The following is a 22613-nucleotide window of genomic DNA, read 5'->3' as shown; positions in this document are numbered from 1 at the left end:
ACGCACACACACACACACACTCACACTGTGCGCGCACGGCTTTGGAGGCTCAATCCAGCTCTAAATGCATTTCAACTCTGCCTGTCTCGCCGGGTTATACTACAGCCCTGCCTGGACTGACGGGACACCAGCGCTGCTTCTCCGCGCAGGCTGTAAACCTGGGCCATATTTCCCGCAAGCCCAGGCAGGGCTGTAGGTTAACCTGGCGGGACAGGCAGAGTTGAGCTGGGTTTAGCGCTGTTTCTCTGCGCTGGCTGGGGGCCTGGGGGCACTGCTCCCATCTGACTCCCGACCTCTCTGGCCACCTGTGGGGGGGGGGGGGGGGGGGGGTGGGGGCACTCAGGTGGGGACGGGACACGACGGAGAGCCGGGATCGATCCTGTCTGTGCCACGTCTCCCTCCTCCAATCACCACACTCTATCCTCAGTCCCACCCCCCCACTCATCCCTCCTCCAATCATCGCACTGAATCATCCTGTCCCGCCCCCATTGCCTGCTGACCGACTTCTCTCTCGTCCAATCGGCGCCCTCCATCAGCAGTCCCACCCCCACTGTCTCGCGGAAAGCGGAGATTTCACCGGGTTTTAAAATCCAGATTACAAAAAAATGGGGGGGGAATCATCCCCCCCCTTTCCAAACAGAGGGGGGGGGGGTCGTGTGTCCCCTGCACCCCCCCGGGATTTCCGCCCCTGAATACAAACAATGTAAACTCGAGTCCAATAGGTAGAGCAGAGGGGAAGATACAGAGCGCAGAATATAGTTCTCAGCATTGTAGCGCATCAGTTCCAGAGTCCAATGTCTGCAATGGGGTCGAGGTGAAGAAGGGTCTTAACCTGAAACATCACCCATTCCTTTCCAGAAATGCTTCCTGTCCCGTTGAGTTACTCCAGCTTTTTGAGTCTATCTTTTGGAAAGAATATCATTCCTTGCAGTTGGTATCTATGGCAGATCATCACAAGATAAAGTGCTTGATGTTTATTTTGTTTAGTTTATTGTCATGTGTGCTGAGGTACAGTGAAAAGCTTTTGTTGTTGCTTGTTATCCTGTCAGTGGAAAGACTATACATAATTAGAATCAAGCTGTCCACAGTGTATAGTTACTGAATAAAGGGAAGAACAATTAGTGTAGGATAAAGTCTAGTAAACCACCTGACATTTATTTTTTAACTTTAGTGATCTTTTTCTAATATTAACAATTCAAAACATTGGGAACATAGTTTTCAACTTTTTAGAAGTGCAGGTGTATGGTTACAAAAACATTTGCTAACTTCTGCTCCTCTCTGGCTAAATATCTCCCACTTGCCCATCTCCTGCCCCTTGCAGCCCTCCCTCGTGTCTCCTCTCCTGATTTGACCCCCTTTTGTCTCATTTCATGGTGCGAGCGGCATGGTGGAGCAGAGTTAGTTTTGCTGCCTCGCAGCATCAGAGATCCCAGTTCGATCCTGACTACGGGAGCTGTCTGTACGGAGTTTGTACGTTCTCTCCACGAACTGCATGGGTTTCTAAGATCTCTGGTTTCCTCCCACACTCCAAAGACGTACAGGCTTGTAGGTTAATTAGCTTCGGTAAAATTGTAAATTATCCCTAGTGTGTGAAGGATTGTGTTAGCGTGCGGGGATCGCTGGGCCTGTTTCTGTGCTGTATCTCTAAACTAAACCTCTATCCCATCAAACTACAGCCCCCGGGCCGAATGCGTCCCATAGTAACACAAAATCATCCGGCCCGCCGACTTCCTTCACCTCCGGTACTTCCCGAGGGTGCAGCGCCTGGGCGCGGTGACGCAAGGAGGCCTGCGCTGGCGGGTGCAATAGCTGAGCAGTGGCGAGCTCTGCCTGTACTACATCCTACACAAAGCTGCCGGCATGGCCACTCACCTTCTGAATCTGGGCTTCACTGTCAGGATCAGAGGTAGACAAAAAAAGCTGGAGAAACTCAGCAGGTGAGGCAACATCTATGGAGCGAAGGATTAGGCGACGTTTCTGGCCGAGACCCTTCAGAAGTGGCTGACGCTGCTCTGAGACCAGTCTGAAGTAGGGTCTCGACCTGAAACGTCACCTATCCCTTCACTCCATAGATGCTGCCCGACCTGCTGAGTTTCTCCAGCTTTTTTGTCTACCTTCGATTTTTCCAGCATCTGTAGTTCTTTCTTTAACACACTGTCGGGATCGGGGTTGTCAATAGGGCGTGGACGAGTGAGTGAGTAATTGAGCCACCACTTTCAGGACAGAGCCACGGCAATGGTCCGTAGGTACGCCATGTTGGTGAGCGCCCGTAACTAGGGGCCAGTGATCCGGGTGGTGTCCTTGAAGGGGCAGGATCTATGTGAACACGTGATTCGATGCCTGTCATCCGGTGCGGGATCCATGTGTACACGTGATAGATGTGCGTCCCGGCCCCCATGCAGAACAAGGTTGCCGACCCTACTCTATCCTTTCTCCACCCTTCTGTTCATCAACCCCCCTTCTCCCCTCACCAGTATCCACCTATCACTTGCTCTATCCCATCTTCACCTCTTTGCCAGCTTTCTCCCCGTTACAATCAGACTGAAGAAGAGTCCCAACCTAAAACGTCATCCCCCCAGAGATGCTGCCTGACCCGAGTTATTATAGAACGTTGTGTTATTTTTTATCTTAATGTAATACTAACTGAAATGAATACTATTCTGGTGGAAATTACTTGGGTGTGGGTGGCGATTCAGGAAACTACAGGTAGAGTCACACAGCTTGGAACCAGACTCTTCGCCCAACTTGCCCACGCCGACCAACATGTCCCTTCTACACTAGTCCCACCTGCCTGTGTATGGCCCATATCCTTCTAAACCTGTCCTATCCAAGTACCTGTCCAAATGTTTCTAAAACATTGTGATTGTCCCAGCCTCAACTACCTCCTCTTGCAGCTCGTTCCATACACCCACCACCCTCTGTGTAAAAAAAAAAAGTTGCCCCTCGGGTTCCTATTAAATATGTCACCCCTCACTTTAAACCTATGTCCTCAAATAAAAAGGAAATTAGAGTCTTGAGGATGGGAGATGAGTTTTCTGGAGGTTGGGGAAGGTGAAGGGAGGCAAGGATGGGAGACTGGGAGGGATGTTCACTTCAGTTTAGTTTATTGACACGTGTGCAGAGGTGAAGTGAACAACTTTTGTTGCGTGTTATCTGGGTCAGCGAAAAGACTATACGATTACAATCAATACATTTGTAGTGTATATATACGTGATAAGGGAATAACGTTTAGTGAAAAGCTTTTATTCCAATTTTGTTGATTATAAAATATAACTGAGTACGAATTTAGAAATGATTTCTACTTTGAATGGAAATAGGCGAGGTAGACAGTGTCGAGGGCCCAAAAGCCACCGGCTACGGGAGCCAAGATCGTCCCATTAACGGAAGGCTTGAGGCCCCCGGCCGAGGGAGAAGGGATGAGATTGAACTTGTTTTTCTCCTTCCATCACATTGAGGAATGTGGAGGAGTCACTGTGGTGGATGTTTATGTTAAAATGTATTTTGTGTGTTCTGTTGCTTTTTATTGGTATGACTGAACGGCAAATACAATTCCTCGTATGTTGCAACACATACTTGGCTAATAAAGTATGATTAACTAATGGAAACGATAAACTTTATTGAATCATGTAAAATGATACCAGTAACAGTGGCATACATCTGCATAAATACGACGATTTAGAAATAATCGGCGTACAGAAGCTGGACAAGTACATGGGTGAGAAACACGGCAATAGCAGATTTGAAAAAACAGACGGACTTGAGCTACAAATACAGCAGATGTACAAAAATGGCTTTATATAACCTGTTCCACAAACAACCAGGTCAATCTCACAGACACAAAAATACTCATCTGTTTTTGCCCACTGTATTTCTGGGGCTAACCTGTGACGATCACTAGATGGAGCTGCACTCTGTGCGCGAGAGAGAGAGAGAGAGAGGCTTTCAGACATACATCTCATAAGCTAGCCAACTTTTACAATAGTCACATTATATCTCAGTAATGTCAAATTGCGTTTACATACAAATACGTTCAATTCAGGCTGGAAATATATACTACCAAGCCCCAGAGAAAACATTTATAAATTCAGGGGATATATTCACCAATTCTAGTTCTGTGATCTTTCTCATCGATTTGGTTAAACTATTTTAATTTTGTGGTATAATGAGTTTTGTGTTGCAGGTACAAGCGAGGGACCCTGCAGCCGGTTCATTCTACCCTCTCCAGCTTTGCCAGAAAACAAAGCATGGCTTATGTTTAGAAAACGAATGACAAGGATACAGAAAGATACAAAGACCAGCAGATGCTGGTTTACAAAACAAAAAGAGACAAAGTGCTGGAGTAAGCATCATCAGAGACCCACACCACCCTGGCCACTCTCTCATTTCATCACTGCCATCGGGAAGAAGGTACAGGAGCCTGAAAACTATAACGTCCAGGTTCAGGAACAGCTTCTTCTCTACAACTATCAGGCTATTAAGGTCATAGGTGATAGGAGTAGAATTAGGCCATTCGGCTCATCAAGTCTACTCTGCCATTCAATCATGGCTGATCTATCTCTCCCTACTAACCCCTTTCCCCTGCCTTCTCCCCATAACCCCTGACACCCGTACTAATCCAATTATTAAACACTCCAACCTCAATAAGCTCTGAGCTACATAGATTTTGGGGACATTATTTTTGTCTTTGCGCTAGTATTTTTTAAATATACAATTTATCTTTTGTTGTCTAGTTGAGAGATATAGCGTGGAAACCGGACTCACCAGATCTGCACCTCGACCAGCGATCCCCGCACACTAACACTATCCTACACACACTTGGGACAATTGATCATGTTTACAGAATATTATGTTTACATATCTGCTGTCCTTCTACAAGTAAGAATTTTATATTCCGTTTCTGGACATACGATTTATTATTTTCTAAATGGGGAGAGAATCCAGAAATCGGAGGTGCAAAGGGACTTGGGAGTGCTGGTGCAGGATTCCCAGAAAGTTAATCTGCAAGTCGAATCAGTAGTAAAGAATCCAAACTCAATGTTGGCATTTATTTCCAGAGGGCTTGTATACAAAAACAGGGATCGAGGCTCTATAAGGCACTGGTAAGGCCACATTTGGAATATTGTGAGCCATTTTGGTCATCATATCTGAGGAAGGATGTGCTGGCTCTGGAGAGGGTCCAAAGGAGATTTACAAGAATGATCCCATGAGCAGGTTAACCTACGATGAGTGTTTATCAGCACTGGGCCTGTACTCGCTGGAGTTTAGAAGAATGAGGGGGGACCTCATTGAAACTTACAGAATAGTGAAAGGCCTGGACATAGAGTGGATGTGGAGAGGATGTTTCCACTCGTGGGAGAGTCTAGGACTAGAGGTATTGGCCTCGGAATTAAAGGACATTCTTTTAGGAAGGAGATGAGACTTTTCTCTACTCAGAGAGTGGTGAATCCGGAATTATTTGCCACAGAAGGCTGTGGAGGCCAAGTCAGTGGACTATTTTTAAGGCTGAGATCAATAGATTCTTGATTAGTAGGGGTGTCAGTAGTTATGGGGAGAAGGCAGGAGAATGAGGTTGGGAGGGAGAGAGATCAGCCATGATTGAATGGCAGAGTAGACGTGATGGGCCGAATGACCTGATTCTACTATCACTTATGGCCTTATGATCACAGAGTCAGACAGTATCTATCCACGTGCTTCACAGATGCTGCCTGACCCACCGAGTTACTCCAGCACTCTGTCTTTTTACTGGATGGTGTGAAATGGGAAATCATGCGAGTGGAACAATTTACAAATGTATTTTTTTTACCCACAATATCAGAACAAGTCACTCCATCACTGTTTCAGAAAGCAAATGATGAGAGGAAATTTAATCTACCTAACCCCTATATCACCTCTGCCAAGTACCGCTTTCTGGCCACAAAACACAATCCCACAGATTATAACGGCAGGAGGGTTGGTCACAAGAATGCATAGCTAACAGCTTGTCAATTGACAGAAACACTCTTGTCTTCACCTCCTTTGAAATCAGTTACTGCTTTCTGTTTCAAAGGACAAGTACGTGACTGATGCTCTATGAACGATAGTGGCACAAGACAGAATTTCATAAAGCAATAACTGCAATTCCATGCTAGTTTTGAGATACAGCGCGGAAACAGGCCCTTCAGCCCACCGAGTCCGCGCCGACCAGGATTCACCCCACACTCCAACACAATCTTACACACACTAGGGACAATTTACATTTATACTAAGTCAATTAACCTACAAACCTGTACATATTTGGAGTGTGAGAGAAACCCACGCAGGTCACGGGTTGAACGAGAACGTACAAACCCCCTACAGACACAGCACCCGTAGTCAGGATGGAACCCGGGTCTCTGGCGATGTGAGGCAGTAACATTACTGCTGCGCCACCATGCTGCTTTTGAAATATATCTGGCTACATAAATTAAACTGGCCAGAATGTGTAAAATTGTGAGGAATATATGGGGTAGATGCACAGAATCTCTTGCCCAGAGTAGGGGAATCGAGGGCCAGAGGACATAGGTTTATGGTGAAGGGGAAAAGATTTAATAGGAATCTGAGGGGTAACTTTTTCACACAAAGGGTGGTGGGTGAATGGAACAAGCTGCCAGAGGAGGTAGTTGAGGCTGGGACTATCACAACGTTTAAGAAACAGTTAGACAGATACATGGATAGGACAAGTTTGGAGGGATATGGTCCAAACGCAGGCACGTGGGGCTAGTATAGCGGAGACATGTTGACCGGTGTGGGCAAGTTGGACCAAAGGGCCTGTTTCCACACTGTATCACTATGACTCTATGAGGATATTAATGTCATCATACGACCTCATTACTGAACTAACGTTGCCCAGTTATTGTGTCGTTTCAGTTAGTTTGCTGTGCTCAAAATGCCTGAAAGCAGTTTGGGGAGTCAAGAAAATGTGAGTTTAAGCCTTCAGCTGAAGAGATTGCTATATATATATATAGTATATGTATATCTCATTTAACTTTGAGACTTTTACATATTAAAGTAGTAATGTTAGACACAAACGCTGGGGTAACTCAGCAGGTCAGGGTCAGACCTGCAACATCACCTATTCCTTAATTCCAGAGATGCTGTCTGACCCGCTGAGTTACTCCAGCATTTGTCCCCTTTCCCCAGGCGTCTATTAGAATGCCTTGTAAAAATGATAAAATGTATTTCTTGCCTAATAATTAAAACAAAAAAAACGATTTAATTGTATAAAAACAAAGGTTTACAATTTATTCCAGCTAATTGTATTTAAGTGACTTTGAAATCTTCTTATCCGTTTAGAAAACTTGAAATTAAGAAATAAGGCACCAAGAACAATGATGTGAATTGTAACATCAAATGTTACATTGTGAATACACAGGTTAAAAATCAATAATATACAATTCTGAGCAAATTTTTAAGGCATAACCTCCATTAGCCATTGCAATCCAACAAAAATCCAGTTTGCATTTAATGTAAATTCATAATGAACTTTGATACGGTGCTTTGTAGAACTGGTCATGAAATGTATTTCAGTGATGTCCACTTATAAATACAATTATTTTAGTTTTTTAGACATAGCGCAGAAACAGGTCCTTCGGCCCACCGAGTCCGTGCTGACCAGTGATTACCCCGTACACTAAAACTATCCAACACACACTAGGGACAATTTACAATTTTAACAAAGCCAATTAACCTACAGACGTGTAGGATAGACAAGAAAACCGAAGACCCCAGAGAAAACCCACGCAGGCCACGGGGAGAATGTACAAACTCTGTACAGACAGCACCCGCGGTCATGTTCGAACCCGGGTCTCTGGCGCTGTGAGGCAGCAATTCTACCGCTGCGCCGCTGAATTTTCTCAATTAAAATACACAAGCTACATTATAGAACAAAGCAACAGTCACATGGTATTTGTTATCAAGGTGTACGAGTACACCCTGTGGGCAGTAAATAGAAATTGGAATGTCTAACTCTTATTAAGTTATTCCAATACTTAATGTCCCAGTACAACTAAAAGACAATTTAAACATATTTTGAGGGAAATACTAATATCTCTAAAGTTGCAGTTAGAGGCGCTGTCTGGAGACGTGCTGTTACTCTGGGTTTGGTTCTTTGACCTTGTAATACCTCTTGCTGATCGGAACAGTTAGTCCAAGAAGTAAAGCACACCAATAATTGTTGATTAAACAGCATTCAGATGGACCACAACAGTCGAGGATTCGATTTCACTCCTCTCAGGAGTTATGCTTTTCAAGATCCTCTGTAAAAACAATCAAAAACATGTTATTAGGTGATGTTAAACGGGCCTGTACACTGGGAGACTGCCGGCGTGATATCAGTGTCGCCAAAAGATTTAGAACATTTCAAAACCTAGCGGCGACAAAAAATATGTTGCGACACTTGAAAAAATACCGCCGCATCATACGTCATCATGCCGCAGCATGCCGCAAATTGTTTGGTGACCTGATATATCAGCCAATGAAGCCGGCAGTCGCCGAAAAAAATCAGCAAGTGGGACAGGCCCTTATGTCACACGAGCAGAATTAGGCCATTTGGCCCATCAAGTTTATTCCGCCATTCAATCATGCATGATCTATCTTCACCCTCTAAACCCCATTCTCCTGCTTTCTCCATATAAACCCCTGACACCTGTACTAATCAAGAATCTGTCAATTTCACCTTTAAACGACTTAATCTCACTTTCGCATCCACTCTCTGCACATAGGGACAATTTACAGAAGGCTAATTAACCTACAAAAACCCGCACGTCTTTGGGATGTGGGAGGAAACCGGAGCACATGGAGAAAACCCACGCAGATCACAGGGGGAAACGTACAAACTCCACACAGACAGCACCCATAGCCAGGATCAAACCCATGACATTATAGCTGAGCGGCAGCAACTCTACCCGCTGCGCCACCTAATGTTAAAATAGTTCGTTGAATGTTTGTCTCCTACCTCTCCAAATGTTCCAGGTGTAATGATGATTTTGTAAACCATATAGATTGGAACCCAGATAATTGAGGACAGGCCCAAGAAATTGCCCAACACTTTAGACCAGTGAGGGTAGGTGTAATTAAAGAGTTTAATTTCCATTGGAAGTGCCAGAAAACTGATAATGATGAACTGTTGGGAAAAATAATAGGACAAGCGTCAATGAAAACAGAAGCACAAACACAAATCTAAACACATGCAACTCTTTGATTAGAAAGGAAAATAAGTAGTGCTACCAAGAAGTTTAATTTTTCTGATCAATTTTAACTTTGATGTTCCATTAAGCACTGACATCGCAAGCGTTTGACAAAACAACAATGGTTTTGGCAAGAAATACCTGTATGTGCTGATGTGTTAAATGTTCATATTTGCTTTTTTATTGAGAGCTAATAGATCAGAACTAAAAGGGTTTAATACTGTCAGAGTTTCCTCAATACCGGTCCAAATTATAATTGAAAATTAATTCCACATCCCGAATGATTCTACTGGAAGCGATACATAGTTACATAACAACTGAGTTTAAGTTTAGTTGATTGTCACAGTGAAAAGCCTTTCTTGCGAGCTAACCAGACAGCGGAAAGACTACACCTGATTAATATCGAGCCACCCATGGTGCACAGATACAGGAAAAAGGGAATAAAGTGAATAATGTTTAGTGCACGATAAAGTCCAACATCAAGACCCGGAGCGCAGCCTTAAACGGCCATGGGACTTGCCATCGTCCGCTGGGGGCTCCAATATCGGGAGAAGAATAAGGGACAGGGGAGAGACAAGACTTTGCCTTCCATCACAGTGAGGAGGTGTTTGGAGATTGGGAGTGAGGTAAAAGAGCACGTGGACCCTCAAGAACGGGCAGAAGACACAGCTCAGGTAGGATGTGGAACCATCATTTCCATCCAAGTAGCTCCCCAGAGACAGAATCCAACAGAGAGAAAGTAGTGATACTGTCCTGTCCCTTTATCGTTTACAATCTGGGAAAGGCCAACAGACAAAGATGGCTGCTCCTCATTGTGGTATTCCTACTGCTGCAAATTTAACATTAAGAAGGAAAGGAAGATCTATATACCCTAGTGCCCAACCATACCAACATAACATAATATTTAACACCAGTGAGGAAGAAAGAACGATGTCTCAGGAATTTGAAGAAATATAGACAGCCTCTAGAAACCATTGAAGCAATCTCCAATTTAAAAGGACTGAACATGGAAGCCTGGGAATGAACACTCCTCTGTGGTTCGGGGACACCTACTTTGCGCCCAGGAATAAATTGACCAATTCTAAATTAGATCCCTCAAATTGTATGGTAATGTATTGGAAGGACTTTAAAATTTGAGATTTGGAAATGACATGGGATACGGCTTAAAAGTATTTGAAATTTGAGTATTGACCTAGTATCTTTTATTGTCTCACCCCCAGACAAACAGCCAGAGATGGGAAGGATTGGTAATAGTCATGGAGGAAAGGATAGAACTCGGCAGAGGTCCGGTATTGTAGAACATGAATTGTGTAACTGGTATTGTGTAACATGAATATCCAGGGAACGTGAGAGATGGCATAGGAAGAATAGAGAATGAGGAAGTGTAAATAACAAAGCTCCCCTTCAAGAAGTTGATGCTGACCACCTAGAAAAAGAGTGAGTGGGTTATAAGAAGTACCAGGGGAGTGGGCAGTTGTTGTCAGACTCGATGTATTTGACCGGTGGATCGAAATGTATCTAACCCATTGGTTAAAGTTTAAAAAAAAAAGTTGTACACGAAATGTATTATGTTGCATATCATTGAGATGTATGTACATTGCTTCTAATAAAAAAAAAAAAATAATAAATAAAAAAATAAAAAAAATATCTAATCCTTGATAATAAAACGGCTACTATTATCAAGGTGAAAAAAATTGTCCCTAGATTCGGCATTCTTATTTGGCTTTATTTAAAATAATGGTCCACAACATATTGAAATAAATTGATGAAATTATATATCTGGGAATTCCACAGTAATTGAATTGAATTGTGCTTATCGACCACAAGCTGTGGATTGAAAAGGGGTGAATTCCCTGAAAATCAAAATAGCAAATTAAAGGCTGAGTGAATTTAGGTGAATTGAAGCATTCCCTACAATTGTTTTGAACAAGAGTCATGCCTGTAGGGAATTTGCACTGAACCCAGCTGAAATTCACATGAGGAACCTTCATTAAGAGTACATTGGAAACCACCATGTGACTGCGGAGATAACGGACTACATTGTAGCCAGTATCATAGTATGGGAAGGATTGTATCATAGAATAGGAGCAGTGTACAGAGAGAGGCCTTTTGTTGAGAGTGGATGAAAGGAATGCATGGGAATATCTCCACCACTGCAAGTGGAAGTATGGACTGCTAACTTACTTTATCCCAGGTTCTCTTAGGAACTTTACACTCTATTATGAATCAAGCACAGAGGAATTGGCAACACGGATGGAGGGAATTCGCGCCCAAGAAAACCCGGGAGGTGAAGACTCATCAGACGGGAATCATGAAGCAACGCCCATGAAAACTCGGGAAGCTTGATGAGATTCTGGGAAGGTACATCATCATCTTGTTGTTAATATGTGTGATAGAATGTAACAGTCACCAGTGTACAATTAGTTATCATAGATGGTACACAAAAAAGCTGGAGAAACTCAGCGGGTGCAGCAGCATCTATGGAGCGAAGGAAATAGGCAACGTTTCGGGCCGAAACCCTTCTTCAGACGTTTCGGCCCGAAACGTTGCCTATTTCCTTCGCTCCATAGATGCTGCTGCACCCGCTGAGTTTCTCCAGCTTTTTTGTGTACCTTCGATTCTCCAGCATCTGCAGTTCCTTCTTAAACACTAGTTATCATAGATGCTGCTTATCATATGAAAAAGGGAGGAATGTGAATCCTGGCTAAAACTGAGCAGGAATAAAACCAAAATTTAGTAACCGATTCACGTATTGCTCAGCCATTTTGGTCAAGTCTGTGTTTCTGCATATATATATATTTTTTTTTTCTTTTCTGTTTTGTTTTGTTTATTTTATTAGAAGTTAATACAGTACAAAACAGTCCAGTGGAACCTGATTTTAGGGGCCAATTATGTCATACCGTAATCCATTCTATGTACAACCTCTACTTTTATGTTTTGAGAAGGAAGTAAGCAAGACAAGAAAAAGAAAACAATAGAAAGGGGAAAAAGAGGAAAAATAGATGGTAGAGAATAGAAAAACGTGAAGTGTGTATATATAAAAAAAAGAAAAAGTGGAAAGTAGAAATAGGAAAGAAGGCCCCTTAAAAGAGAAATTTTCGAATCTTTATTCGGAGATGTAGATCTATCCGCGGCATGAACTGAAATCAGCAATCTTTACGGTACCGCTGCATCACATGATTCCAAAAAGTCGATGAAAGGAGACCAACTCCTTAAAGAATTGGTCATATTTATCTATTAGTCGGAGTCTCATTTCTTCACGGTGTGCTATGTCCATCATATTCCTAATCCACATTTTAACAGTTGGTGTGGTTATATTTTTCCAAAATTTAAGTATCAATTTCTTTCCAATTATTAACCCATAATTAAAAAAAACGTTTTGGTCTTTATTTAAATTGATATCTTCTACTATTATTCCAAATATAATCCATTCCGTTTTAGGTTCTATTGTGGACTTGAAAAGCTTTGTAAATATATCAAATATATCACTCCAAAATGCATTCGACTTTGTACATCCTACAAATGAATGTGTTATATTAGCGTTTTGAAACAAACATTTATCGCATCTGGGAGAGACGTTTGGATAAAATTTATTCAACCTCGTTTTTGAATAATATAGTCTATGTAATAATTTGAATTGAATTAAATTATGTCTTGCATTAATAGAACAGTTATGTGTATTCATCAGATACTTTTCCCATCTATCCTTCGAGATCTTTATCATTAGCTCATGTTCCCAATCTTCTCTTAATGCTTCTGTTGAGGGTGATTCTCTATTTAATATATTATTATAAAAGTATGATATTAGTTTTTGTGAATCAGCCTTAATATTCATTGCTTCTTCTAAAGGGTCTAAAAATATAGTTTGAAATCCATGTATATATTTCTTCATAAAGTCACATATCTGTAGATATTTAAAATGTTGATTATCCTTCAGTTTAAATTTTAATTTTAACTGTTGAAATGATAACAGTTTGCCCAATTCATACATATCCCCTACTTTCCTAATCCCCAGTCTATCCCATTGTTGATATGTGTTGTCGATGAGAGATGGTTTGAATGTGGGATTGTTCACTAGTGGGGTTAGTACTGATAGATTATTTAATTTCAAGGATACTTTTATTTGTTTCCAAATTCTTATTTTATTGTGAATAATTGGGTTCTTCTTATATATTATACTCTTCAATTTTATCGGTGAGAGCAAGATCGTTCCTATATCGTGCGGATAGCACTCCTCTTTCTCCATTCTTATCCACTCCAACTGCTGAATGGAGAACTCCAACCAGTACATTATGTTCTTAATATGCACTGCCCAGTAGTAATACATAAAGTTAGGTAATGATAAACCCCCAACTTCTTTAGGTTTACACAAATGCTTTTGTTGAATTTCGTTTCTGCGTATATATGACAAGCTGTTGAATGGTGCCAGTAAGTCTAGAGCCTAGATCAGTGTTGCAGATAAGAAATGTATGAGTATCTCTCCAATTGTCAGTATGAATTAGATTTTTGCAGAGGACCCCCAAAGAAGTGTAAAATGCATGAGTTTGATTGGATTACTGCAAAAGCCTTGCAAATAATGTAAATAATGTTGCCAGACTGTTACCCTGCTGCATGTTGATTGGCCAAAGTGTTAAGCCCTGACAGGGTTGTTTCGAATTCCAGGGTAAATGTTGCATTATTCAAGTTAAGTTAGCTTCTTCCAGAAGCTTCTCCTAGAAACAATGTATGGGAGACTCTGTTATTGGTTTGGGGAACTGTCAATAATGTATTGGTGTAATTAATATGTTTGATAGGACTGTAAAGAGACCACCCCTATGTAGTTCGGCCCCTCAAGGTGCGGGGACTATAAAAGGCAGCCCCCACGAGGTCCTTTGTCAATCTTCTGGAAGAGCACTTGGGACTGCGTGACCTTTTGGAGTGTTTCTGCTTGCACGAAGGACTTGGCCAGGCAGAGACAAGGATCGAACCCACGGTGGTTTAGGTATCGTATAGGGGAATTTGCTGTTCAATCTAAAAATAAAGTTTAGTTGTTCCAGTGCTTGACAGTGCTTTTTTGACTGATCTAGACTGGGGGGGGGGGGGGGTAAGCTTAGAGGAGCATATTTACACTTCTGCTGCCTCTCTCCCCCCCCCCCCCCCCCCCACCCCTTGCAAGTAATCTTACCAGAAGAAAAACTGGACTAATAACGACCCAGCATATCTGCCAGAACTTCCCAGGAACGAACCCAATCATTTCCTTAATATCTTTGCAGAAGTTTTTCATACCTAAAGCATTGAAACAAAAAGTGAACATGAATCAACACAGTTCAACACTTGAGCAAAACACAAAGTGCAGGGGCAGAGAGTTGTGGACAGCCCAGATCATCACACAAACCAACTTCCCTTCCATTGACTCCATCTACACCTCACGGTGCCTTGGCAAGGCCAGCAGCATCATCAGGGACAAGTCTCTCCCCGGCCACCCCCTCTTCTTCCCTCTCCCATCAGGCAAAAGGCACAGAAGTGTGAAAACGCACATCTCCAGATTTAGACACAGTTTCTTCCCAGCTGTTATCAGGCAACTGTACCATCCCACCAGTCCTGAACTACTACCTTCCTCATCATTGACCCTCGGACTATCTTTGATCGGACTTTATTGACAGGGGGGTGGGGGGCAGAATAGTGGAAAACAGAGGCACACCAGGGTGGGGGAACAGGAAATAGAGAGGGGGAAGACGGGAGTGGTCGTTGGAGGATTCAACGTTAGTACCGCAAGGCTGCAAGTTACCCAAGTGGAATATGAGGTGCTGTTCCTCCAGTCTGCGTGTGGCCTCATGCTGTCAATGGAGGAAGCCCATGACAGAAATGTCAGCTATCTTTGAAACACTGATTGTTTCTCTTCCCACAGATGTAGCCAGACCTGCCTGTTTTTCTTACAGTATGAAGTTTGGATTATACTTGATAGTTTAGACTTTGGAGATACATTGTGGAAACAGGCCCTTTGGCCCACCGAGTCCACGCCGATCAGCGATCACCACTGTACACTAGCAAGTTTGCGGATGACACAAAGCTGGGTGGCAGTGTGAACTGTGAAGAGGATGTTAGGAGGTTGCAGGGTGACCTGGACAGGTTGAGTGAGTGGGCAGATGCAGTTTAATATAGATAAATGTGAGGTTATCCACTTTGGCAGCAAAAACAAGGGGGCAGATTATTATCTCAATGGGGTTAGGTTAGCTAAGGGGGAGGTGCAGCAGACCTGGGCTTCCTTGTACACTGGTCACTGAAAGTTGGCTTACAGGTACAGCAGGCAGTGAAGAAAGCTAATGGAATGTTGGCCTTCATAACAAGAGGATTTCAGTATAGGAGTAGAGAGGTTCTTCTGCAGTTGTATAGGGCTCTGGTGAGACCACATCTGGAGTATTGTGTACAGTTTTGGTCTCGTAATTTGAGGAAGGACATCCTTGTGATTGAGGCAGTGCAGCGTAGGTTCACGAGATTGATCCCTGGGATGGCGGGACTGTCATATGAGGACAGATTGAAAAGACTAGGCTTGTATTCACTGGAGTTTAGAAGGATGAGGGGGTTCTTATAGAAACATATAAGATTATAAATGGACTGGACAAGCTAGATGCAGGAAAAATGTTCCCAATGTTGGGTGAGTCCAGAACCAGGGGCCACAGTCTTAGAATAAAGGGGAGGTCATTGAAGACTGAGGTTAGAACAAACCTTTTCACCCAGAGAGTTGTGAATTTATGGAATTCCCTGCCACAGAGGGCAGTGGAGGCCAAGTCACTGGATGAGTTAAGAGAGAGTTAGATAGAGCTCTAGGGGCTAGTGGAGTCAAGGGATATGTGGAGAAGGCAGGCACGGGTTATTGATAGGGGACGATCAGCCATGATCACAATGAATGGCGGTGCTGGCTCGAAGGGCCGAATGGCCTCCTACTGCACCTATTTTCTATGTTTCTATCCTACACACTACAGTAGGGACCATTTACAATTTTTACCAAAGCCAATTAACCTACAAACCTGCACGTCTTTGGAGTGTAGGAGAAAACCGGAGCACCTGTAGAAAATCCACAAGATCACGGGGAGAACGTACAAACTCCGTACAGACAGTGCCCGTGGTCAAGATCGAACCCGGGTCTCTGGCGCTGTGACGCAGCCACTCTACCGCTGCACCACCGTGCTGTCAACATTCACTCACCTTAACCCTATGTCCTCTGGTTCTCGATTCCAATACTCTGGGCAACAGTCTACCTGATCTATTCCTCTCTATAAGATCATGGTTCATAGTTTTTATTAACTAGCGCTAATTAATTCCATTGTTTGTGGACATATTTTTTTCCAATCTTTCCCAGTCTCACTACATGTGGAATCAGCCTTGCACAAGTGCAGAGTAACTTACCGTAAAACCAAGACACAGCAATGGCCTCCAGAAACACCACAACAATAATAGCGGTTCCTGTGGCATATTCTTCAAAGAATTTCACCACGTATGCTCCACCCTGAATTGAAACAAGTAAATAAGACCTTGCTGTGAATGGTTTGCAGAGCAGAGGAACAATGGCTTAGGAATTCAGTAACATCAACAGTTCAGTTTAGTTTAATGTCACGTGTACCGAGGTACAGTGAAAAGCTTTTTGTAGCATGCTAACCAGTCAGCATAAAGACTATACACTATTACAATCGAGCCATTTAACGTGTATAGATACATGGTAAAGGAATAACGTACAGTGCAAGGTAAAGCCAGCAAAGTCCCGATCAAGTCCGAGGTTCATCAGAGTTAGATAGTAGTTCAGCACTGCTCACTAGGTGTGGTAAGATTCTCTATCACTTATGACCTTGTGACAATTTAAGGGCCTGACCGCCTAATTTAATTCGTACAATTTATTTTTTAAACACTAGTAATATTAGAAATTTGAAAATGTGGTTTTCTGTCCCTGTCTGTGACGCTGTGAGGCAGCAACTCTACCGCTGCGCCACATTGCCACCCACAGTTCTCCTCTCCCCTCTTGACATGATTGTATTCATGTGTAATATGATGTCATAAGATGCCATTCGGCCCTTCCAGCCAGCACCACCATTCAACATGATCCTGGCTGATTATCTAGAATCAGTACCTCATTCCTACTTTTTCCTATATCCCTTGATGCCTTTAACCCTAAGAGTTAAATTTAACTCTTTCTTGAAAACATCCAGTGGATTGGCCTCCACTGCCTTCTGTGGCAGAGAATTCCACATAAGGTCATAAGGAATAGTAGAATTAGGCCATTCGGCCCATCAAGTCTACTCCACCATTCAATCATGGCTGATCTATATCTCCTTCCTAACCCCATTCTCCTGCCATCTACCCATAACCCCTGACACCCCTCCCAAACAGGAATCTATCAATCTCTGCCTTAGAAATATCTACTGATGGCTTCCACAGCCGCCTGTGGCAAAAAATGCCACGGATTCACCACCCTCTGACCAAAGACATTTCTCCTTATCTCCTTCCTAAAAGAATGTCCTTTAATTCTAAGGTTATGACCTCTAGTCCTAGACTCTCCCACTAGTGAAAACATCCTCTCCACATCTACCCTATCCAAGCCTTTCACTATTTTAGACAATTCTAGCACTTCATTAAACAGCATGCAAACAAAAGCTTTTCCCTGAATCCTGTTGTATGTGACAATAATAAACCAGAATCAATAATATCCTACTGACAATCGTGCTTTCCATTCCAGTCAAGCATGTGCTAAACAGATGTAGCTGCCTGAATATTAAACTAACCCACTAATCAGCCCAGTAAAGGCAATTATACGTTTTTAAGATAAACTCATTGTGACAAATCTCTCTCCCTCATTTGTCTGTACTAAGCAAGCAATATAGAAGTGTAAAAAAGACACAGAGTGCTGGAGTAGCTCAGCGGGTCAGGCAGCATCTGTGGAGAAGCAGCTTATAGGACTGAACAATAAATTCATGTTCCTCAGTTATACGAGCAGAATTAGGCCATTCGACCAATCGAGTCTACTCCGCCATTCAATCATGACTGATCTATCTTTCCACCTCAACCCCATTCTCCTGCCTTCTTCTCATAACCCCTGACACCCGTACTAATCAAGAATCTCCCTCTGCCTTACAATTACTGATTGACTTGGCCTCCAATGTCTGTTGCCGTGAATTCCACAGATTCACCACCCTCTGACTAAAGAAATTCCTCCTCATCTCTTTGCTAAAGATATGCTCTTTTATTTGGAGGCTATAACCTCTAGTCCTAGACTCTCCAACTAGTGGAAACATCCTCCACATCTACTCTATCCAAGCCTTTTACTATTCGGTAAATTTCAATGAGGATCCCTCTCATACTTCTAAACTACAGAGAATACAGGCCCAGTGCTGTCAAATGCTCATTGTATGTTAACCCCACTCATTCCAGCGATCATTCTTGTAAACCTCCTCTGGACCAGAACATCCTCAAAGGAAATGTGTAGGAAGGAACTGTAGATGCTGGTATAAACAGAAGATAAACACAAATTGCTGGAGTAACTCAGCGGGACAGGCAGCATCTCTGGAGAGAAGGAATGGGTGACGTTTCGGGTCGAGACCCATCTTGGGATGGGATGTGTGTACCAGCACCTTTGTGACCAGAGAAAAAAACACAGGACATTGTCTGCATGCCTTAAATGTTTTAATTCAATGAGTAAAAAAAAACATGAATGAAAAGATTTTAGTTTGCTTGCAAACAGAGTTCTTCAGATTGTTGAAACTAAAACAAAGATATGAAATATTAAACAAACAAGTTCTAAAATTAGGGATATGCCAATTGTCGCCAGAGTATTACTGGAAGCATTCTTGCAAAATGTAAACTCTGATAAGGGAAAGTACAAACTGTGTTTGCTTAATTTATGAACTATTGGCAGTAATTAAGGCATTCAGGGCGCAGCGGTAGAGTTGCTGCCTCACAGCGCCAGAGACCCGGATTCGATCCTGACTTTGGGTGCTGTCTGTACGGAGTTTGTACGTTCTCCCCGTGACCTGCGTGGGTTTTCTCCAGGTGCTCTGGTTTCCTCCCACACTCCAAAGACACACAGGTTTGTAGGTTAATTGGCCGATAAAATTGTTTAATTGTCCTAAGTGCATGTAGAATAGCGTTAGTGTGCAGGGATAGCTGGTAGGTGTGGACTCGGTGTGCCAAAGGGCCTGTTTTCGCACTGTATCTAACTATACTTATCTATAGTCTAAACTAAACTATACTAAGTATCACAGACATAGCAAAGACAATAGGTGCAGGAGTAAGCTATTCGGTCCTTCGAGCCATTCAATGTGATCATGGCTGATCATCCACAATCAGCACCCCATTCCTGCCTTCACCCCATATCGAAGGTAGACACAAAATGCTGGAGTAACTCAGCGGGTGAAGCAGCATCTCTGGAGAGAAGGAATGGGCGACGTTTCGGGTCGAGACCCTTCTTCAGACTGAAGAAAATCACCATTTTCATTGTGGGGGGTGGGATAGAGGGGAGGTGAGGAATGGGGGAGCAGGGAGATAGAGGGAGAGGAGGGGGTAGGGGAAAGGAGATGGAGGGAGAGTTGAGGGAGGGAGTTGGAGAGGGGAGGAGGAGAGCGGGAAGAAGAGGGAGGGTGAAGAGGGCAAGGGAGTGCTGGGGATGAGGGGGAATGGAGAAGGATAGGGGTAGGAAGAGGGATGGCGAGGCGCAGTTGGGGAAGGGTTGCCGTGACTCGCGTCACAACGGGGATCTCTGGCGTCACAACAGGAACCCGTCAGCAGCGCCTGTGCAGTTGGGGGCTATAGTGAGTGGTGGAATATTGCGTTGGGGAACGGTGCCCAATGGGTCCCACTTGGTCTGGTGTATCATATACCTATTAATAGTCTGATCTTGGATGTGTGTATTGGTTTGTGTGTTTGTTTGTGTACAATCACATCTTCTTCAAAAAACTACGCGCTAACAGTAAAAAATTTTACATATTCCGGTAGACATTTTTTCCGTGGAGTCCGAAATCGCCTTATCTGAAAATTCCAAGCTTTATTTCTTATTATTACTGAAAATGTTTAAAAATCTGAATTTAAAAACGACTGTCTTTCGCTGCTGACGTCACAATGGGTCTGCGTGCCGTTCTGCCTCACGCTGCGAGTGACGTCACCCCCCCCCATCTCCCTCCCCCGTTATTCAAAAGACGCAGAAAGAACGAGCAAGTCAGGCCCCGTACTGAAGCCGCCAAGTTCTCGGGTCGCTCGGTCGGTTCCTCTCTCTCTTCCTCTCTCTCCCCACCCCTCTCTGCCCCCCCTCTCTCTCTGCCCTTCTCTCTCTCTCTCTCTGCCCACCTCTCTCTCGCTCTGCCCCTCTCCCTTTGCCCCTCATTCTCTCTGCCCCTCTCTCCCCATCTATGCCCCCCTTCTCTCTCTCCCCCTCTCTCTATCTCTCACCCTCTCTCTCTCTGCCCCCTCTCTGTCTCTCTCTCTGCCCCTCTCTCTCTCTCTCTCTGCCCCTCTCTCTCTCTTTCTCCCGCTCTGCCCTTTCTCTTTACCCCCCTCCCTCTCCCTCTCTAGCCGTGCCTGCGAGTTGGGGGCTATGCGTGCGTGGATAGGGCGGAGGATGGGGTAAAAGGAGCAATAATAATATTAATATAATATCAAAGGGGGTGGTTAGTGTGCGTGTGTGGGTGTGGGGGGAGGGGGGGGGGAGTGGTTAGTGGGTGTGTGATGCCGCAGGCCGCCCTCCTTCCCAGCACGTTGAGGGGACGGGACCCAATGGGTCCCACTTGGTCTAGTATATATTACTAAAACTCTCATCTTATTTGTTTCTATATGTGCCGTTTTATAACTATATTTGCGCAAAAACAGTACATGATAGCACTACAATTTTTCCTGTGATGTAAATTAAACAAATTTCATTCAGATTAATGGTATATTTTACATGTTATTACCATTTTAAACTTTACAAAAAACACTTTAAAAAAGCTCTTTTCCAATTGCCCTGCCCGTCAGAAGTGTTCCACCCTACAATAACATCACAATGGGATCTCATTAAAAATAAATTTTTAACTCAGTTTTAAAAAACATTCACTCACAATGACGTCACAATGGGATTCCCAATTTCATTTACATTATCGAATATACATTATCGCATCACAAAATAAAATCATTTTTTAAAAAAATAATCACGATTTTCTTGTCGAAGCCGGGATCACCTTATCTGAACATTTTATGCTTTATTTTTCGACTTATTTTAGACTCATTACTGATTTAAAGTCTAAAAAAACAAAAGACTTTGAAATTAAAACCATCAGCTTCAACTGATAATGTCACAATGGCTCACCTAGCAGAGACCAGCCTGAATGAAGATTTCATCCTATATTTACAAAACTTACAAAATTCTTAAGGGGTTGGACAGGCTAGATGCAGGAAGATTGTTCCCGATGTTAGGGAAGTCCAGGACAAGGGGTTACAGCTTAAGGATAAGGGGGAAATCCTTTAAAACCGAGATGAGAAGAACTTTTTTCACACAGAGAGTGGTGAATCTCTGAAACTCTCTGCCACAGAGGGTAATTGAGGGTAATTCAGTTCATTGGCTATATTTAAGAGGGAGTTAGATGTGGCCCTTGTGGCTAAGGGGATCAGGGGGTATGGAGAGAAGGCAGGTACGGGATACTGAGTTGGATGATCAGCCATGATCATATTGAATGGTGGTACAGGCTCGAAGGGCCGAATGGCCTACTCCTGCTCCTGCACCTAATTTCTATGTTTCTATTTGACACGTTATTCATGATTTTGACATATTCTGATTCACATTTCCCCCCTCGATGCAGAGATCACTGAACATTTTATGCTTTATTTCTCGACTTATTAACGATAAAAGTTAAAAAAAAAAACCTTGAATTTTAAACCGTCCGACTTCAACTGATGACGTCACAGTGGCTCGACTAGCAGGGGGAGGGCGAATTGCTATTGCACCACACAGGGCAAGTTCAATTGGATTTTTTTTTAAAGCCCACTGTTGAGGGAGGCAGGGGAGTGCTGGTACCTTAAGTTCAGGAACAGCTTGAGTTGGAGGACCACACCTCCCTTGGGGGCTACGGGTAGGGAACGGGTGCGTTGGGGGAGCAGATCCAACGGGTCTGCACTTGGTCTAGTGCTTATTAAAAATCTGATCTTGTTTGTGTGTGAATATGCGGTTGTCTTTACATTTCCTTAAAACACTACGCTGTAACGATTACATTTTTACATATTCTAATTGACATTTTCCCCCTCGAGACCGAGACCACCTTCACTGAACATTTTATGCTTTATTTCTTGACTTATTACTGATTAAAAGTAAGTAAGAAGTTTAAAAACATCAAAAGACTTTGAATTTAAAAAGACCAGCTTCAACTGATGATGTCACCAATGGCTCGGCTAGCAGTGATCAGCTTCACTGAAGATTTCATC

The 22613-nt window shown here is 43.2% G+C and overlaps 1 protein-coding gene across 1 annotated transcript in view; it reads right to left on the bottom strand.

The window, feature by feature from the left end:
* Positions 1-3415: 3415 nt before the first annotated feature.
* LOC129710870 (sodium-dependent serotonin transporter-like) overlaps positions 3416-22613 on the bottom strand; it is a 49826-nt gene continuing 30628 nt past the window's right edge. The window contains exons 10-13 of the mRNA XM_055658161.1: positions 16590-16689; positions 14368-14468; positions 8972-9139; positions 3416-8273 (exon numbers count right to left, since the gene is read on the bottom strand). Coding sequence (XP_055514136.1) covers positions 8196-8273; positions 8972-9139; positions 14368-14468; positions 16590-16689 — 447 coding nt within the window. The 3' untranslated portion in view covers positions 3416-8195. The remainder of the gene's footprint in view (positions 8274-8971; positions 9140-14367; positions 14469-16589; positions 16690-22613) is intronic.

The sequence above is a fragment of the Leucoraja erinacea genome, chromosome 28 (genome assembly GCF_028641065.1).
Source record: "Leucoraja erinacea ecotype New England chromosome 28, Leri_hhj_1, whole genome shotgun sequence".
In the NCBI taxonomy this organism is placed as follows: Eukaryota; Metazoa; Chordata; class Chondrichthyes; order Rajiformes; family Rajidae; genus Leucoraja; species Leucoraja erinaceus.
This window is presented reverse-complemented; position numbering and strand designations above follow the sequence as displayed.